At 50.3% G+C, this 19,046-nt stretch overlaps 3 protein-coding genes across 7 annotated transcripts in view; 1 reads left to right on the top strand and 2 right to left on the bottom strand.

Annotated features, from left to right (window-relative positions):
* Nucleotides 1-7,416: 7,416 nt before the first annotated feature.
* On the bottom strand, nucleotides 7,417-8,170 carry LOC120508931 (vegetative cell wall protein gp1-like). The gene is made up of 2 exons (XM_039723020.1): nucleotides 8,027-8,170; nucleotides 7,417-7,922 (listed from the first exon to the last, which is right to left on the bottom strand). The coding sequence occupies exons 1-2, from the start codon at nucleotides 8,139-8,141 to the stop codon at nucleotides 7,417-7,419; spliced, it is 621 nt and encodes a 206-aa protein (XP_039578954.1). The 5' UTR covers nucleotides 8,142-8,170.
* LYSMD4 (LysM domain containing 4) lies at nucleotides 7,941-16,602 on the top strand. Its single transcript, XM_039723422.1, has 3 exons — nucleotides 7,941-8,197; nucleotides 8,890-9,174; nucleotides 12,515-16,602. The coding sequence occupies exons 1-3, from the start codon at nucleotides 8,183-8,185 to the stop codon at nucleotides 13,010-13,012; spliced, it is 798 nt and encodes a 265-aa protein (XP_039579356.1). The 5' UTR covers nucleotides 7,941-8,182; the 3' UTR covers nucleotides 13,013-16,602.
* MEF2A (myocyte enhancer factor 2A) overlaps nucleotides 15,113-19,046 on the bottom strand; it is an 80,530-nt gene continuing 76,596 nt past the window's right edge. For all 5 annotated transcript variants that reach the window (XM_039723420.1, XM_039723421.1, XM_039723417.1 and 2 more), the window contains one exon: nucleotides 15,113-18,798. In XM_039723420.1, coding sequence (XP_039579354.1) covers nucleotides 18,453-18,798 — 346 coding nt within the window. In that variant the 3' untranslated portion in view covers nucleotides 15,113-18,452. The remainder of the gene's footprint in view (nucleotides 18,799-19,046) is intronic.

Raw genomic sequence — 19,046 nt, 5'->3', positions numbered from 1 at the left:
TCCTAACACCAACCTCAAAACAAATGGAAACACTTTTCTCCCCCTTCAGACAGGGACAAAGACTGAGGGTGAGGCTTTAAGGCTAATGAAGCTTTTGGTGTGTGGTTTTTTTTCCTTCCTCTCAGCTGAGGAGGTCCCTGGCACTATGATAAAAGCCCCCACTGCCCACTGGGGCTCCTCTCCTTGTGGTGAATGTGCTCCTGAGAGACACAAAGGTTTCCCCAGAAGCACGTTCCCATTCCATGGCTCCAATTAGAGAAGATTTTCTGTGTTTGTTGCTAACAATGTTCTTCCTTGCCTTTGGCCCAGCAGGATTAGTGACTTCCCAGGGTCCTTGAAACCCGAGGGAATTAATTTGCCTTTAATTTTGTCCAAGCTGATACTTAAGGGAACAGCTGGGAACATTGTAAAGCAGCTTCTGGCAGTGAAGAGTCCCAGCAAAGCATTTCCCAGAGCCCTGGTAGTGATGCTCAGCCTGCCCACCTGAAGCCAGCCCATGCAGGGAGCTGCAGCATTAACCAGTGAAAGACATGGCCCTGCTCCTCCTCCTTTTCCTTACAACAGCTGCATTTGGCCAGCTGTGCTTTGGTGGTACCTGGTGACCACATTGTGTTTATGTCACTTTGCTGCTGTTCACAGCTTTTTTCAGTGTTTATTGACAGCCAGACACATCCTTCATTTCTTGGTGGATGCTCATCCCAGCTTCCCAGGATCTGGGCTGTCCTGGCATGCCAACAAGTTGTGCAGCCTTGGTGAAGCAGAGCATTGCCCTGTAACTCAGGGAACCACTGTGCAATAGGAACCACAGTAGCACTGCTTGGCTGGGGATTTTTAAAGCACTTTGAGCTCCTTGGAAGGAGCAGGGTAGGTGCAAACCTGTTCTGTTACTCTGTGGTTAAAGGCTGCCTGAGACAATGGTTTGAAGTGAAAACAGCAGCCAACAGGGCACCTCACACATCCCTAGAGATGGTCACTTCATGGTTTGGGGCATTTTCAGGGGCTGTTTCACTTCCCAGGCACTGGAAAGGCTGAGCCAGCCTGGGGCTGGGACCCCTCTGCTGTGTGCAGGACACAGGGATTCCATCATGTGCTTAGCCTTAGCTTTTGCTGTAACAGTTACAAGTGATAAAATATCAGTTTTCTCCATTTGCCTCCCCACAAGTTGGTTTAAAGGGAATGAAGGCAGATCCTGCTACAGCTTAGTGCATTACAAGCCAACTCAAATGACTCCCCACTGTCTTTTCATCTCCATGAGACTTTTAATGCCCTAAGTCTTTGCATGTCCTGGCACACAGCCCAATTGAAGCATGAGCTCCAACAGAAGTTTTACATTTAAAGCTGTTCTTTTGGCTTCAGAAATTTGCAGATTGAGGCTGAGAGAAGCAATTCAGCTGTTTACTTGCAGATCTCCACCAGCCCTGCTGTGCTCTTGCCCTCGCCTTGGTCAGAGTTGTGTTAACAGCATTTTCCAATTAAAGTAGCAGCCTCAGTTACAGAAAATGCTTTTCCTATCTGGGAATGTATCTGATTTTACTCTTTTTAAATTACTCGTGGAGCACGGGGTTTTTTTGTTTCCCACCCCTTATTTTAATTAATCCATCATCATTTCTGTTGACAAGGTTGGCTTTTGTTGGATTTTTTGTTTCTTGCCATTTCCATCAGCTAGTGCCAATACCACTCAGACTCCACATTACTGATGGTGGGGAGACTGATGTGAGCAATCAGGCAAATATCAAGTGGACAGGCAATTCCTGAATTTCTGCTCACTCAGAGCAGGAAAAATTACACCTATTCTGGAGATAGCCCTGCCAGAAAATCTTAGAGCCATGCTGTGTAAATTGTAGCCACTTCCCTGTCTGAAATAGTCCGACCCTGAAAACTTGGCTTTCAAGACCTCCACAGCCAAGGCTTCTTCCCATTACCTGAAAATTCCAAGTCTCCAAGAGAATAAGTGGTAGCAGCTGAAACCTTCATCTTTCCTCACAGTGATGAGGTAAGAGCTTCTTTTTTTCACTTCACCTCACTGCAAGGGACGTGCTGGGCCCCACCCTGCCTGTGGTGCAACAAGCTCAGCAAGCCTTGTCCTGTGGGATGCAGTGGGATCTGCCTCTGGGATTTTCACTCCAGCCAGTTTTCCACAGTGAACAACTTTGTGATGTCTTCTGGCTGAACGTGCTTTGAACATGAGCATGGCAGTGCTTGGGCTGGGCCTGCCCGACCTGGGGCAGGACCAGATGCAGTGACAAAATGCCAGGATCCCAGTGCTGACATCCTTCCCAGGAGGCCACAAAGCCCCTCTGCCCAGCAGCATCCTTCTCCCAGAGTCTGAGCAGCTGCAGCTCGTGCCCACCACAGTGACCCTCAGACCTGGGAGCACCTCTGTTCTTCAGGACCCTTGCAAGGATGCTCCAACCACAGACTCCCAGACAAGGAAGCAAAGCCTTCTGCTGCCCCCACGTGTTGCTTGCTCATTATTGTTGCCACGCACCAGTAAAGACCTGGGAACACTGTTGGGAAGCATGAAGAGGAGCCAGCACAGCCACGCAGCTCTGGAGGTCAAGGATCTTGCTTTGGAAGACTCTTCTGTTCCTTCTGTTCCTCCCTCAAGTTCAGGGTGTTCCTTATACTCAAAAATCTCAAAATCAGATTGGGCCTGTTTGGAAGTGAGATGATCTGGTGGCAGCAAAGCACAGAGGTGTCCTGGTCCCACCCAGGATGTGTGTGAGCCCTGGGAGCGATGCGAGCGATATCGGATACGGCACAGAGCATCCAGGAGTCTGGGCTCAGGCCAGAGGAGCACAGAGTGAGAGACAGCTCTTGGCAGGCTCAGCTCACATGATAAGGTCATTGGAAAGACAAGTGATGCTTTCATCAACCTGCCTCTCCCCAGAATCAGCACCAGCTCGAGCAAGGGCTCCCTCTGCTCCTGTAATATCCTGTGCTCCATGTAGTGCCAAGGACAAAAGCTTCCTCACAAAGAGGTTGAAGGTTCTTTTCCCAACCAGTATCTCAGCCCCCAACTCCCATCCTTCCTGGCCCTGTCAGGTTCCAGTTTTGGATAGCACCCCTTGGAAAGGTAATTTTCTCTCTGGATCAGTGGCACCTCTCAAGCTGAAGGGAGAGCAGGCTGTAGTTGCTGGCTCTCTGCTGCTTCCCAGCAGTTACTGTTGGGATCTTGTGGTTTTGTCCTTTGTTGGAGTAGCACATGCTGACTATTCTGGAGAGCATCAGTCCCAAAAGCTGCCTGAAGCCTGGGCTGACAGGTTGGTAGTAGCAGCCAAGCTCTCTCGTGGAACCAGTTTGTGGCTGGGGGAGGTCCCAGAGCAATGTTCCTGACCATGCCTAGCACAGCTCCTTGGAGTGGTAGGGCTGGATCTTTGCCATCCTTCCACCAAGAACCTTTCTGGCATGGCACCATGAACAGATGGGCCATGGAGCAATTCCTCAGCCCAGATTGTCCACAGGCTGCCCTGGACCCTGCCTGGAGCTCTCTGAGAACATCTGAAGGGAACAGCACTCGCTGGCAGGGCTTACGTGCTCCGGCAATTGGGGATTGCAAACACATGCTTCAGCTATGCAAGAAATCTTTGACTTGTTCTGAATGCAATTCTGCCTGGGTTTCTTCCCAGGAACATTCCTGTTCTTCACAATTTACCAGTTGCAGGAAGGGAGAAGGGGGAGGAGGGATTTTAGGAGTAAGGGAGAGGAAAGGGAACAAATCTCACGGTGCTTTCCCTCGCCAAATTTCTCCAGAAGGACAGGGTGTGGAGCATGGACTCCAGAGTCTGGGACAGTCCCAAGAAAATATGAATTACAAAATTAAAACCACTTTTAATTAGTCATTTGTTTTTATAGAAAGAAGAAGTCTGTTTTTCTGAAGTAATTCAGTGCCTGCTATCACACACACCAGGCGGCCCCTGCCAAATGGAGCTGTGTGATAGAAGGCAAGCCCAGAACGAGGGCTCTGAGCAGAGACACCTTATCTCCTCCAGGAGACAGCAGTGCCATTCAGATCTGCATTCTGCTTCCCCAGATAAAAGTGCCACTCCTGAGTCACTGCATACGTGAGGGAGTTGCAAATGTGGTCCCCGTAGGTGGGAGTAATTTGATGTCTGAGATGAATGATGAAGCTGTCCTCTATTGTCACACCTGCTCTGCTCCAGACAGGAGAGGAAGCGGGAGAGGGTGGAGGCAGGAGCTGCTTCTGCCCTGGGAGAAGCCAGAGCTGCAGGGTACCCAGCTCCTCACACCCTGGCTCCAGGTGACAAATCCCTCTTCCCAAGGAGGGACACAGTGGCTGTCACCTGGGGGGGGCTGGGATGGGGAGGGCTGTACCCAGGCTGGCCCTGAGCAGGGAAGGTGTCACACAGGCTCTGTGCTCCTTTCCAGATGTCACCACCTGAACCATCAGCTCAGAGACCCTTGCAGGGCAGTCAGGCACAGGGCTTGTGCTCCATGGCAGAGTCTGGGACCTGCTGAGCTACACAAGCTCCAAGGGGAGAAAGCCTTAAAAGAGACAAGGTGTAACCTGATGCTACCAAACATGCACTCTGAGTAACCTCCACAGCTCAATTGACTCCATTAAGTATTTACCTATAATTAATTTAATTTAGTTGAGGTTTTCTCCCCTGTGTTGGGTGTCTACTGTATCAACCTCTTAAAATTATGGCTGTGTGTATAATTCAGTCCAATGCACATGCAGTGCCCACAGAAGCTGAGTCACTCCAGGTACCAGGGAGAGGTTGATTTTGTTGTATTTGGCTCGTGCTTCTGACTTAACACAGGGGTAACTCCACTAAAATTGGTTGTGCTGCATTAGTCCAAAGCCAGAGCAGAGCCCAGCTTTTATTCATTATTTGCAGGAGAGACATCATAATTTCTATAATGCCATGTCCAGAGTATGGGTGGGGTTTGCTCCAGCTGCCTTCCCAGTCTCCCACTAGGGAACAATGAAATGAAGGTAAAAAGGAATATTCATCTTTTTCTCTTTTTGTGTGTACAATTCCAGCAGGTTCCTGTTGCCTCACAGTGCTGTGTAGGAGCCTTTCCCAGATATCTGCTGAACTGAACAGGAGTGATTGGTTGATTCTGAGGAGAGGCTCAAGAAGTTTCTCCTGAAGTTACCCTTTCCCCAAGGGTGGAGAGCAGCCTGGGACTGAGTGAGAGGTTTTATTGCACAGCTTAGAATGCAGCTGAAAGAGAAGCACAGAACAGCACAGGGAATGTGTGTCTGACACTTCTCACACTTCTGAAGTGAGCCTGAAGAAAGAGGGACAAATCCCAAGCGATGAGGAAAACTGCAGTTCTGGGTCTGAGCAAGAGCTCCCAGGAACCAGAGGGACACAGGAGAGGAGCCCTGTTCTGGATTATTTGGACATTCCCAGCCAAGACCTTCATGGGAGTTTTGATTCTTTATCACAGGGATTAACTCTGGGAAGCAGCTGGCATGGATGTGAATTCCAGCTGGTGCCCAGCACCATGGACACTCTGTGGATTGAGTGCAAATGGGCACTGCCACCCTCTGCACTGATCTCAGCCAGGGCAGGAGGATTCTTCCTGAAATTCAGGGCACTCCTGACCCTTGTGGTGGTTGAGTGCAGATAATGACTGAACCATTGAGCTCTCAGACAGACTCTGCTTGTTTGGGGCTGTGCAGCTCTCACAATCTGTCTGCTAACTACAAAAATATTCCAATTATTTGGAATGATGACATCACCCATGCAATTGACCCAGATCCAACATCAGCACTCCCACAAAACAGTTATTTCTTGTTAAACACTATCCAGGAGAGTGATCCAGCCCAGACTGAGCCCTGTCAGCAAAGCCTGGGTGATTCCCCCACATTTCCAGCATTTCCTCAGCACTTTATTTTCCAGGTTCCACAGGTTAGGCCTGAGTAACCTGGATCTGTCTGACAGAACGTGATTATTGCTTGTAGCTTTTGAACCTCAGTAGTCACAGAGCGGCTCCAAGTGGCTCAGGAAAGGCATTTTGGCACCTTCCATCTGCTCCCCATACTTGGAAAGCCCTCACCAGCACACTAAATCCATCCTCTGTCGGGCCAAAGTCATCTGCTCCTGGGATGATGTGGCCCAGGGATGGAGGGAAGGAAATCCTGCTGGGAGATGGGAGCTGGCTCAGCCACAGTCCTGCCTGGCCACTCTCCCATCCCTGCCAAAATCCCTCAGTCCCACCAAGGTGTGTGGGCAGGTGAGGGCTCTGAAGAACAGCTGTTGCTTAAAGAAGTTCTTGATGCTCGAGGAGCCTTCTTTCCCCTCAGTGTGTCACATTTACCAGCTGGTGTTGTAGCTCACCCAGGGGTAGCCAGAGCTGGAGAGGAAATGCCCTCCCCTCTTGGCACTGGGGGGATGCTCGAGGAGCCTTCTTTCCCCTCAGTGTGTCACATTTACCAACAAGGGTTGCACAGCGGGGGCAAAGGGATGGCCAGCGACTGCACTCAGCTCTAATTTCACTTAAAAGCAGCTTTGTCCATCAGCTGTAGGGCTCAGAGCAGCCGGGGGCTGAGCTGTGTGTCCTGAGCTTGCTTTTTAAACACCAGCCATGAGTCAGGCTGGCCAAGGCAAACACAGAGCGTGGAGCACGGCTGGGCAGCTCGGCAGGCACCCACGGGGGGAAACACCGACAGTGTAAAACTGACATATTGTAATGTGGCATGTTGTAATGGGGACACACTGTAATGGGGACACGCATTACATCTGTTATTGCACATTGACCATGGAATAACTGAGATGTTAGTGTGACATGGCCCCTTCTACCGGTGTGTGACGCATCCTGGGGCAGTGGCACCTGGCCCATTGTTATTGCACATTGACCATGGAATAACTGAGATGTTAGTGTGACACGGGGCTGTGCAGGTGTGTGACACGGCCTGTTGTACAGCTGAGTGACATCACCCGTCGTTCGGGTGTGTGACGAGACCCATTGAACCGGTGTGTGACGTGTCCTGGGGCAGTGGCACCTCACCCGGGGTATGCAGGTGTGTGAGGTGTCCCTGTGTACAGGTGTGTGCAGTGTGTGACGTGTCCTGGGGCAGTGGCACCTCACCCGGGGTATGCAGGTGTGTGAGGTGTCCCTGTGTTCAGGTGTGTGCAGTGTCCCCCTGTTCAGGTGTGTGATATGTTTCCCTGCTCAGGTGTGTGCATTGTCCCCGTGTTCAGGTGTGTGATATGTTTCCCTGCTCAGGTGTGCAGTGTCCCCCTGCTCAGGTGTGTGACTCGGTCCCGTCCCGGCCGGAACGGGGCCGCGGGCCCTTGTTCAGGTGTGTGATATGTTCCCCTGTTCAGGTGTGTTCGGTGTCCCCCTGCTCAGGTGTGTGGCTCGGTCCCGTCCCGGCCGAACGGGGCCGCGGGCCCTTTAAGCGAGGCTCCGCCCCCTGCCCGTCCCGACCCCGCCCGCTCATCCCCGCCCTTCTCTCGGCCCATCCCGAGCTCCCATTGGCCGGGCGCTGCTGAGGTCCCGCCTCCCGGCGCCGCCAGCCAATGGGAGGAGCGCTGGGCGAGGCCGTGGCCAGGTTGGTGCGGGGCCGATGGCGGCGGGTCCGTGAGGGGAGCGCTGGGAGGGGGTGGGAAGCGGCACGTCCTGAGGGGAGCGGGGCCCGTGGGGGCTGCGGGACACCCTGAGGGGAGCGGGGGCCCTGGGGGGAACGGGATTCCATGGAGCGCTGAGGAGAGCAGGACACTCTGAGGGGATCCGGACCCTCCTCAAGTGTGAGGGGATCGAGACCCTGTGAGGTGCCGAGGGCAGCGGGAGCTGAGGGGAGCGGGACCGCCGAGGTGCCGAGGGCAGCGGGAGCTGAGGGGCGAAGGACTCTCCCGAACTGCTGAGGGGAGCGGGGTCCCTTGAGGGCGTGGGGATCCCCTGGCGTGCTGGCGGGTCGGGCCCCCGGAGGAGCCCGCGAGCAGGAGCCGTGCCGGTGAGGGGCGAAGGACTCTCCCGAACTGCTGAGGGGAGCGGGGTCCCTTGAGGGCGTGGGGATCCCCTGGCCCCCGGAGGAGCCCCCGAGCAGGAGCCGTGCCGCGGAGCCGGGTGTCCCACGGCGGCCTCCAGCCGGGTCCTGCCTGCTGGAATCCCTCGGCACAGCCGAGCCCAGCCCGCAGCTCTGGGGGCCGCGGGAACGCCATTAAATCGTAGTGGTGTCACCTGAAGAATGCCTTGGAGGTAGATGGAGAACGTTAAGGTCAAGGATCCATAACAATGTGGGGTTTTCTTACCTATACCTCATCCTGACAACAAATTGTTTGTGGAGCTGAGGATTGAAGAAAAAAAAAAAAAAAAACCAAAAAAACCAACCCGAACTTTCAGCTGTAGGCTGAGCAATAATTAAAGTGCTCAGGCAGGTTCTAGTTGTCATGCAGCAAAATGAAGCCTTGTTATTCGGGTTGAAGTTAAGTGTACCATGAGCTGTCCTTATTGGAAAAAAAAAAAAAAGTGCTCTTCCAGGAACTTAAATGTGGATTCCTAAAGTGTAGAGAGCTAAGGACTTATAAAAAGGATACCTTTGTTCAGTTTTTAATGTCTGTTGGTAGACCTGATGTATGTTTCGACCATAATTGAAGACAGTTCACCCAAGTGACTGTGTTTCTTTTTTAATAAAATTATAGAATGTAGCATTTAAAATGTTGAGCAACATAGTTATAAGGTGGTTTGTTCACAGATAGACCAAAAAAAAACTTGGAAAAAAAATTCCTGATTGCTGCAGTTTGAGTATGTAACTTTTCTAATATTGCTGGTGGAATGACACTTCTGGATTTGCCCCTTTGTGTAGCGAGTGTTCACACCCGCCAGCTTTCTGTGCATTCTCTGAATCCTTCATGCTGAGAGCTGAACTCTGCTCTTGGGGAAGCTGAGAGCGTCGGGGTTTTGTTGCAGGTGCTGCGGGTGTGGAAGATGAGGCTGCCCGAGAGCCGGACCAGGCCCTTCCAGGCTCCTGCCGCCGTGCACAGCTTCCCGGGCAGGCAGGTGTTCGTGTTCCCCGATGGCCCCGAGGAGGAGGAGGAGTCCGAGGAGGAGCTCAACGTGATGGAGCTGCGGCCCCGGGGCAAGGAGCAGCAGCGGGGCAGCGCCCGGGCCCGGCTGGGGGACGTGGTGCTGCTGGAGAGGGAGCTCACCCAGGAGGACAGCCTCAACAAGCTGGCCCTGCAGTACGGCTGTAAGGTGAGGCTCAGCACCCCCAGGGGTGTACCTGCAGCAGCTTCAGAGGTGTCCTGTGGTCTGCTGGCCATGACAGGTGTCAGCCCTGCCTGTTGTAGGAATGGTCATTGTCTGGGTAAAACTGGAGACAGGCAGAAATAACCCCAGACAAACACAAAAAGGAGTTGTTCAGCCAACAGCCTGGGACAATGTGGTGAGCCTCACACCCTGCCTGACCTGCTTTCCTGTTTAATTTCAGTGACTCAGTGCAGGTTGTACTAAGTTATTTCAGTGAGGGCAAACATTAGGGAGCTGACTGTAGAAATGAGGGCCAGGGCTGTGCTCTCAAGGAACATTGGAGTTTTTGAAGCAAATTCAGCAGTACAAAGAGACACCACAGTTATAGGTGAGGTCTTTTGTTTATTTTTTGAAAGGTATCAGCTTACATTTTCCAAGTAAGGTCTGAGTCTAACAGCGGTGGATGTGGAGAGGTGCCAAAGTTCAGTCCCAAAGTCCAGGTGGTGTCTGTGTTTGGGTTTGGGTTGTTTGCTGTCATCCCAAAGCGTGCCCTGTTCAGGTGCCTGTGGGCAGGAGGGAGGGCATGTGCACAGTGAGATTTCTGAGCTGGAACAACTGCACAGCACGTTTTCTTTCTTCCAGAAAAGAGCAGAACTGCTGGAACGTTTAATTACCTGCTCTGAACATTAGAAGCCCCCTGTTGCTGAGCAGTTGGAGCTGTGTTTTAGAGCCCCCTTTATCTGCAAGCTGGACTGTGATTGCAGAGTTCCATGATGAAACAATTGGCCAGCAGGGATAATGATACAGCTCTGGCTCCAGTACTGCCCTGCCAGTGCAGTCTTGCTTAACCACACAGCAGCTGTATGGTGCAGCTGAGGCAAGAGGCCTTAGAGGGATTGCAGCAATTCCTCCCCTCCCAAGCCCTTAGAAACAAAAACAAAACAAGAAAGGCACCCGTGTAGGTTCTGCTGAGCCTGATGCGTGTGAAGAAGCGAGTCTGGTGGGACTTGAATAGGCCTTGATTGGCCCCAGGAGAGCCTGAGGAGGCAGAGCTGAGCTTTGGGTGTAGAGCTGTGTGCTGCTCCCAGCAGCACCTGGGCAGACTCACAGCAGTTGGGTGAACTCAGAGGAGGGAGATTCTGGAGAGTTCTTTGGTTTGTGAAGAGTCCTGCTGTGCCTCTGCACTGTCACCCAGTGCTGTGGCTGCACTGTCACCCTGCTGTGACCCCACTCCCGGAGCCTTTCAGCCCCTCTGGAGGCTGCTGGGCCTGCCAGGGGAAAAGCAAGCTGATGGAAGGGACCACAGTGTTCCCCTCCCTCAGGACAAAAACTGTCCTGCTGCCTCCCCCCATTGCAGAAAGGGCACTTCTGACTTGTTCCAGTTAAACTGAAATCCTTATTGTAGAGATTTGTCTGTTTGTCTCTTTAAAGACTGACATGACAGTGTTCATGTGTTTTATTTTATTTGCACAATTAAACAGGTCCTGAAAGGTTGCTAGGACAGCAGTGAGAACTGTAACCACAGATATGTAGGCAAATGTGTGTTAAAGTCCAGGATGAACTCCTTGAAATGAATGAGAACTTGACATTGGTTGGGAAGGGGATAGTAAGACAGAGCAACCAATAGCTCTGTGTGTGTGCCACAGATAACTTGGCAGAGATGCAAAGCACTTCAAAATTCTCATTTTTACTCTTGACCATTTATAGTCCTGGCTTGCTTTTGGCATTGTTCTTGGGCTGAGACAAGAGGAGCTCACTGCAGCCAAAAAAATGAGTACAGAAAATAAGCCCAAATGCTTGTGCAGCCCAGTCTCTCGCATGCTTCCCATCAGCTTTGTTTGTTGTTTCTGTGTGAGTGCTGCTCCACTTTCTGTTTCTAGAGTCTTAGCACCACACTGCAGTGTTTGATTGCAGACACCATGGGGGATATTTACTGTCCCAGTAATTTGTTTTCATTGGAACAAATCCAGAAACTGAAGCAGCACCTCAGCTAGGAGGCTCTGGGTGAGATTGTTGTTTCATAACTAAGAAATTTTGCAGGGTTTAAGTCCAGAGCTGACCCTGGGGCTGGCTGTGAGGAGCCCAAAACAGTGACTGAGGATTCCTTTGCCTCAGGGTCCCCAGATCAGGTTCTGGATTAAATGTGCCATTTTCAGAGCTCTCAAGCTTTGCAGAGTAAACGTGAAATTCAGGCCTCCATCTCCTCTTGTCTCACCTCTGAGCAGAGTGCTTGGGAAGTAAAGTGGGTTTTTTGTTTTAGCTCCTCAGTTTCCTTGGCAGCCTGAAGCGTGTGTGCAGTGAGTGCAGGTCATGTGATTTGTGAAGAGCAGAGCACAGTCCCTGTGCTGTGTCTGCTTGCTGTGATGGATGAGAGGTGCTTTACCTGTTTGTGGTGCCTTTCTCTTTGCTTTGGCTCTTGCTGTTTTGTTTTGTGCCCTCCAGCCTTTTCCTCAAGGTTCTTTCACATCTCCTTGGCTGCAGCAGAGATCTCCTGGCACACACTGCCACCCTGTTCCTTTCCTTTGACAGAGGGCTTAGTGCAGCTGAGAAGTTGCTGTGCCTGCTGGGTGGCTGTGAGCAGCCACTGGATTAAGCATCTTTAATTTAATGTTAAATGAGGATGCTGCCTTGCCTTGTCTTTGCGTTGGCACTGCCTGTCCCTGTGCCTGATGCTGCAAGTGTGGCTGCTTCTCCCTTGCTCTTCCTGCTGCTGGCTGGGGACACAGCTCAGAGAGGAGCCCACACAGGAGCCACCAAAGGAGCACAGAGGTGATCGTCCTTCAGCAGGACATGCTCAGGGGGATTGGGCTGGATGAGCTGCTGTCCTGCAGAGGAGAGGTGTCCCTTGAGCAGAGGATGTGCCTGTTTGGGAGATGCTCACCTGCTCTCCAGGCTGTGCCCTTGCTTTCAGAACTGGTGTGCTCCCAAAATGGAGCTCTCATCACTCTGGAATCATTTCCTCAGCAGGAGATGCTCACACTGGTGTGCTGTCACCTGAAGCACTCGTGTGTAAAGTATGAAAATAGTTTTTAAAAGGATCTGTTGGTTAAAAAGATTCTTCTTGCCTTAACTTAAAGAAGGGCAAAGAAGGCAAGGGGAAGGAAAAGCAGTATGGAGCAAAATACAGCAGGTACAAGAGGTGGAGGTTGTAGACTGGTTTAACAAGGGACTGACTCTGTCCTGCAGGGCCTGGAGCACCCCTGGAGCTGCTGGGAAATCTCTCAGAACATCAAACCTCTTGCATCCAGGGCCTGATGGCTCCTGGCACACTGGTTTTGTGGCTGCTTCCTGCCTCACTCCTGGGCTGTCCTGCCCTCACTGTTTGTGTCCTTTCTGGATTCCTTAGGTTGCAGATATCAAGCGCGTCAACAACTTCATCCGGGAGCAGGACCTGTACGCGCTGAAGTCCATCAAGATCCCGGTGCGGCCGCACGGGCTGCTCACCGAGAGCGCCGGGGCCCTGCGGCCGCCGGGGCCCGCCCAGCCCGGCCCGACGCGCGCGGCGCCGCCGGAGCCCGACCCCGGTGCCGCGGGCTCTGCTGCCGGCCGGCGTCTCAGTGAGTACTTCAGGGGCATCGACCAGAGCATCCAGGACGCCGTGCAGGTGGAGGTGCAGCTGAGCGCGGAGTACGGCGGGGAGGGGCTGGAGCGGCCGCCGCCCGAGGCGGGGAAGCGGGACGCTGGGAACGGTGCGGACTGCGGGATCCAGTGGTGGAACGCCGTGTTCATTATGCTCCTGATAGGAATCGTCCTGCCCGTGTTTTATATCATCTATTTTAAAACACAAGGCCTGGTGGCCCACAGCTCTAACGTGACAAACTCAAATGTTTCAACAGCTGGATAGGAAGGGGAATTACCAGCAGGCTCAGTCGTAGGAAAAAAAAATCCTAAGGTGAAAGGGCAGCCCACTCCAGCCTCTCCAGCAGTGATGCCCGTATGCTTGTGACTGACTCAAGTGCACCCAAGGGGATAAGACAATACAGATTATTTTTATTTTTATAAGTAGCTGATGATGTAATCCTGAATTTGACTGAAAATTAGGTGATGTGATTTTGATAGAAAAACAAGGATGCTTTGTTGCCTACGGAGATCATCACCCAGGTGGCTTCAGAGTTGGGAACTCTGTTGAGGGAAAGTATTTTGTAGCAATTTACTCATTATGGTTGCTTCAGGTATTTCTTAATGCCGTGTCTAGAAGCAAATTCTGTGCTGCTGAGCTAGAGAGTGCAGTATTAATGTGGTTGGAAATTTTGGAGTTGTTTGCATTTTAAGGAAACACTTTTTGCTGGAATAGAAGTGGGGGACACTTTTCTCAGAAGTGTCATTTTTGTCTCTTGCAGACCCTGGTGGTTTTGGCCTGCTAGACCCTAGTGGTGCCTTCTGGGGCTCTAAGCTGGGTGTGCCAGGGCACGGTGACGCTGCCAGCACCCCACCTTGTCATCCCCTGAGCAAGCCTTTGAGCTGTGTTCAGTTAGGATGCATCAGGCCCAGCCCTGGGAAGGGTGAGCCCAGACCTCCTTCCCTCAGTGAAATCCAGAGATGGCTCCTGAGATCAGAGCTCTCGGTGCAGGGTCTGTGCTGCTCAGCCCTGCAAGGCCCAGGTGGGCACGGGGTGTTGGATGATGACAGGAGAGCACGAGAGAGGAGTCACAGGCACTTCTTAAGGGCTGTTTTCTGCCAGGAGGGCTAGTCAGTATTATTTGCTAAAAAAACTAATAATGGTCTGTAGTGGTGCTTCTCAGACACCCAGGCTCAGTCATGGAATTACTTCCTTGTGTGCAGTCTGAGTGGGAGTGAAGTGGGAGCTGGGTGCAGCTTGCAAGGTCCAGGACAGAAGTCCAAGGAGGTGAAGCTTTCTAGGAGAGGACTGTGAAGCTGCTGATGGTGACAGTTTCTGTGACCTGACCACGTGCACTGAAAAGCTTCGCAGGGCAGTGGAGGTGCTGGTCAGCCCCAGGCCTGTGCTCTTCAGTCACTCAGCAAACACTACCTTCTGCAAGGGAGGCCCTGGGAGCTTTGCTAAAGAGAAGAACCTGCCTCAGAAATTTGATTCAGCAAATTCTGGGCCTGTGGGCAGAGTAAAGGCTTTCCTGGAAGCAACCACTGAATGTGTGGGCAGGTGCTGTTGGTGCTGAGGGCAGCGCTGGTGGGCAGGGGCAGGAAGCTGCTGCTCGCCATCCCCACCTCAGCCCAGCCCCATCTGCACCTTCCCAGCTGCCAGCAGGACCACGGGGCTTTTCCAGCAGAGCAGGGGCTGGAGAGGGGCTGTGGTACAAGCACCTGCTGTGCAGGTGTGGCCCAGCCTGGCCTGAAGGATGCCTCTGCCTGGACAGGGAGGATTGAAGCTTCTCCAGCAAGGTGGGGACCCCACACTACACAGGCACAACTGTGTGCTGCTACAGTGAGAACCTGTGCTCCCTGCAGCTCTCAAAAGTGGGAACCTAATTTTGTTAATGAACACTCCATAGTACCTTATACTGAACAAAATCTTGTATTTTTCTTCTGTGAAGAGCTGTATCTCTTTGTTCTGGGGAGAGGGCGGGAACAGGTTCTTACATTTTTAAATAAAGCCACATGAAATGAAAGCACAAGGGGCACAGCTTGTGCTTTATTTGCTACCCCACAGCTGAGCACCTGCCTTAGAACGAGGGGCCCCTTGCAGCCTCACTCAGCCTGGCCAGAGCAGGAGTGGGAGCAGGAGGAGGAACAGGGGCTGAGGCAGGACTGGCCTTGGGCTCTCCACTCTCCATGGACCCTGGGTCCTCTGCCAGTTTCTCCCTGTTTTACAGAAAGGTTCTTAGCAGGCATCAGTCCCTGAGTGCAGTAACAAGTGTGTGATGAACATCCTGGTGGCTGCAGCTGAGAGCCAACCCTCGCACGTGGAGTGACACCTGCAGGGGGCAGGGACGGGACGAGTGCTCTGCAAACACGAGAGAGGCCGGAGTACACAGTAAAAGCCAGTATCTTTACTTTAGTGAATGCAGGATACAAATATTTTACAACAACCTCTAGCATTTTCTTAACCATTTGATAAAAAGTTCACTAGAATATTTATTGTATATTGAAGAAAAAACAACACATTCAGGGAAAAAAATTGAGATTAACTTATTTTTTTTCTTAAAAGATTCGTCTCAAGGATGGCAACAAAGTCCAGCTTGTGCCGCCAAACGGCTTATCAGCATTAAACCGTGAACAGCTTCTTGTGAACTGTTGACTACAAACATTTACCAAATACATAAATCTCTTTTAAAAAAGCCATTTTAAATATAGCAAAGCAGTGTTCTCTTGCACAGCAAAGTGAAGAAAGGTTCTACTAAGATTTAAATGTTTACATTGGTTAAGTCTTTCTTTCACATTCGGATTTAACTTCTGCCCAGGATCAATTGTTAGGAGTTGTTTTGTTCCTTATTTACTATGTATTTCTTGTGCGCACAGTAACTCGCAAGTTTCTGATGCATTAGTGTCCTTGGAGGGAAGGCAAGGCTAAAGCAGTTCTCTCTGACGAGTCCCTGACAACGTGGCGTTCTCAAAACTATCGTGAGAGCTCGAGGATGGAGGTGATTTGTCACAACAGAGATAAAAATCTTAAATCATTCAGACCTGACTGGCTTCAGCCCAGGATTGGATCCACTTGCACTTCAGTCAGCAGAGATAATTTTAAAAAGTTTTTTTTTTAACATGTTGAAATATCTGTGCTATGTCATCTCTTTTTTTTTTTAATATAAAACATTTGTACAATTTCTAAAAAAGTATGTTTCAAAGTGAGTTACTCGTTATTAAAAACCAGGATTCCCATGTCCTCGGTGGCAGGAGGTGCTCCCCGAGACCCGAGGGCTGTGGAAGGACGTTTCTGCCGGGCTGGGCAGCACAGGGCCACCCTTGCCCAGCTCTTTAGAACTGATTCTTTTTATTATTTTTTTTGTAATTCATTGGTGCAATTTCAATACAAACTCTAACCCTTGTGTAGCTTTGTCTTTAAGAAAACAGTAGTTAAGTACTGTTTAAAAACCTGCATAGAAATAAAGACTATTGAGATACAGTCAGCAAAGCCATCTGATAAGGCACACAAGAAAATAGACAGTAAATGTGAATGCAGAACTCCCACTCGGATGTACAGCAAAGTTCATACAGGTGCATAAATCATGGAACTCACATCACTGGTCAGAGCAGCAAAAGGTTCCAGGGAGCAGCAAGTGGATTGGGTCACTGGGGCCACAGCGGCCAGGGGAACGTGTCCCTTCTGCCCCCACCCTCCTGCCAGCCGGGCTGAACCCAGGACAGGGGAAGCAGTTCCAAGGGCAGGGCTGAGGGCACTGGAGCCCTGCCAGGACAACGAGACAGGGCTGGAGCCACAGGCACCACAGGGCCACCGCCCTTCTCACCCCTCCCTTACAGCATCAAGGGATTTTTCTTAACTGGAAAAAAAAAAAAAAAGTCCAAGGAAAAAATGTAATAAATATCAGGGCTAACTCTGAAGAGTTTGGGCAATCCCACAGCTCTGCAGCTTCCACCCAGAGCCAGCACTGCCAGCCTGGAGGTGACCGGGAGCACCGGTGGGATCACGGCCCCGCATCCAACACCAAACCTGCTCCCGGCCCAGTCTCGTGGCACAAGGGGGCTCTGCATTCCTCCCCCTCTTTCTTGGAAGCAGCAAATGTTTCCCAAACCACTTGCCAACTCACAAAACCTTTTGTGCTCCTCTGATATGTGTCATTTCCCTATCATGAGAAATTAGGTCAAGTTTTTCCACTGGTTTTTTTTCCTCCTCGGAAGAGGCAGCTTTAAAATGATGCCTTAAAATGTGTTGTAACAGATTTTTTTATATTTATGCAGGATGAACTTAACACCGGAATTTTTTTTGCCACTTTGCTATTTATATACATATATATAAAATGTATAATGAAGCTTAACCATACAGCACAGAGATTACAATTGAACGGCACACATTCACCACCAGTGAGGGGGCCAACCCCTTTATACACCCTCTGAAAAATCTGGATAATAATATTAATAATAATTAAAATCCAAAGAAAGTACAGTATATTTAACAAAATAGTAAATATTAAACAGTGAATACTCTACTTAATAAGGACCTCGCCTTGTTTCAAGTTGGCGTCAATCCACAAAAATATACTTTTTAATCTGGTGACCGTACAATACATAGGTACTTACACCAAAGGTGATAATATATTTAGGATGCTATATACACAAAGAGTTTGGCTCAAATTTAAATTTACATATAAGTGTTCATGGCTTATTTTTCCCCCAAGGTTCCGCCTGCAAGTTTTTCCTTTTCATCTTTGAAAGCAAAAACTAGAAAGTCAAAATAAGATAAAACTATACTCTACAAAAAAGCTACAACATACAGCTTTGGCTTATATAAATAATTCATAGCAGAATGTGTTCAAAAGTACTGTATATAACTTTATATATAGTCTTCAATTCATTAGGGTATTGTTTTCTTTAATATAAAATATACATGAGCTAAAATCCGTTTCTATATTTTTCAAAGGTATGAACGTAAAAACAAATTTGTCAAACATATTCCAATTATAACTTAATATATTAATTTTATTTTGTTAATGTTCTATTTTCTAGGCTAATATTTTCTGAATATTTCATGCGAGTTCTCTATGCTCTCTTTCACTCATTAAAAAAATCACTTCTTTGACCCAATACACTTTTTTTTTTTTTGCACGTGCAAAACAGGATTTTTGTTTTGTTTTTTTTTTATTTCTTATAGCATCAGCCCTTCTCCATGCACCCTCTGCAATAGAGACCCATGCCAGGTTGGGTAATAGAAAGGTCAGTTTATGTACAGTATTGCTTTCTTCTTCCTGCTTTTCTACTGCTCTGCTGCTACAAAGCAATTATTTCTTAACTACGAGTAACCATAGAGCTGACTACACACAGGGACGGTACTAGAGGCGAGCCCTCGCTCGGGTGGGCGTGGAGGAGGAGGAGACACTGCGGGGACACCGCTCTGCGCGGGCTGGGCCGGGGTCACACACGAGTCCAGGTAAGTGCCAGACTAGAGATCAAACCTACGGGATTGTTCTGTTACTGTTACCAAGGGACATCTGCAGCTATACAAGAGTTTGTCGTAAGTGCCTGATGATTGGTGTATGCTACACACACTAGCACATATATATGCATGTGAAGATATATATATGCACGTATGTATATACATATAAATATACTTATTCATGTCCTTATTTATAAATTTAGATATGTCAGGACAGTTCATTTTGAGAACACAAAGCTGCGAGGGCGGCACGGCGGGTTTATGTCACCCACGTGTCCATCCTCATGCGCTTTACCGAGGGGCTCTCCCGATCCTCGGCGGCGGGCGGCCGCCCCAGCACCACGGGCGAGTGGAAGTCGCTGCGCGGGTCCTCGCGGTCGCTGCCGTCGTAGGAGCTGCTGGAGCTGCTCAGGCTGTCGACCGGCGAGCGCCCCAGCTCCTGGCGCGACGGCGGCGGCGGCGGCTGCGGCGGCTGCGGCTGCTGCGGCGGGAACCCCGAGGGGGTGACGCGGTCCCGGGGAGGGGAGATCGGTTCCGATTTGATGTTGATGTTTTGGTTGGTGTTAATGGAGAGATTTGAACCCTGAGATAGCTGGCTGCCAGTGCTGGGGAAAGAAAGCAGAAAGGTGCAAATCAGGAAATGCAGAGAGCAAAAACCAAGTGACAGTTCACGTGTCTGTGATGGTGAGGGCTTGGGGCTCAGCACAGAAATAAATGCAGTTTACTGGGAAAAGCAAAGGTGAAAAAATCATTAATTAAAGGTCTGAGCTGCATTTAAAGAAGTTCAGAACAAATAAATATTTTCTATTGCCAAACATTTCAGTCGCCACACAGGTGCCCCCTTGGTGAGGAG

This window comes from Passer montanus, unplaced genomic scaffold (assembly GCF_014805655.1).
Source record: "Passer montanus isolate IOZ18808 unplaced genomic scaffold, ASM1480565v1 scaffold5, whole genome shotgun sequence".
Lineage (NCBI taxonomy): Eukaryota > Metazoa > Chordata > Aves > Passeriformes > Passeridae > Passer > Passer montanus.
The sequence above is the reverse complement of the archived record's forward strand: the minus strand, read 5'-3'. Positions and strand labels throughout refer to the sequence as shown.

Excerpts from the sequence above, each read along its gene's own strand:
- LOC120508931 (XM_039723020.1), bottom strand. The coding sequence starts at position 8,141 with ATGGCGTTCCCGCGGCCCCCAGAGCTGCGGGCTGGGCTCGGCTGTGCC. Across the intron at positions 7,923-8,026 it reads CCGGCTCCGCGGCACGGCTC|CTGCTCGCGGGCTCCTCCGG; the intron begins CTGCTCGGGGGC and ends CCGGCACGGCTC.
- LYSMD4 (XM_039723422.1), top strand. Across the intron at positions 9,175-12,514 it reads CCCTGCAGTACGGCTGTAAG|GTTGCAGATATCAAGCGCGT; the intron begins GTGAGGCTCAGC and ends TGGATTCCTTAG.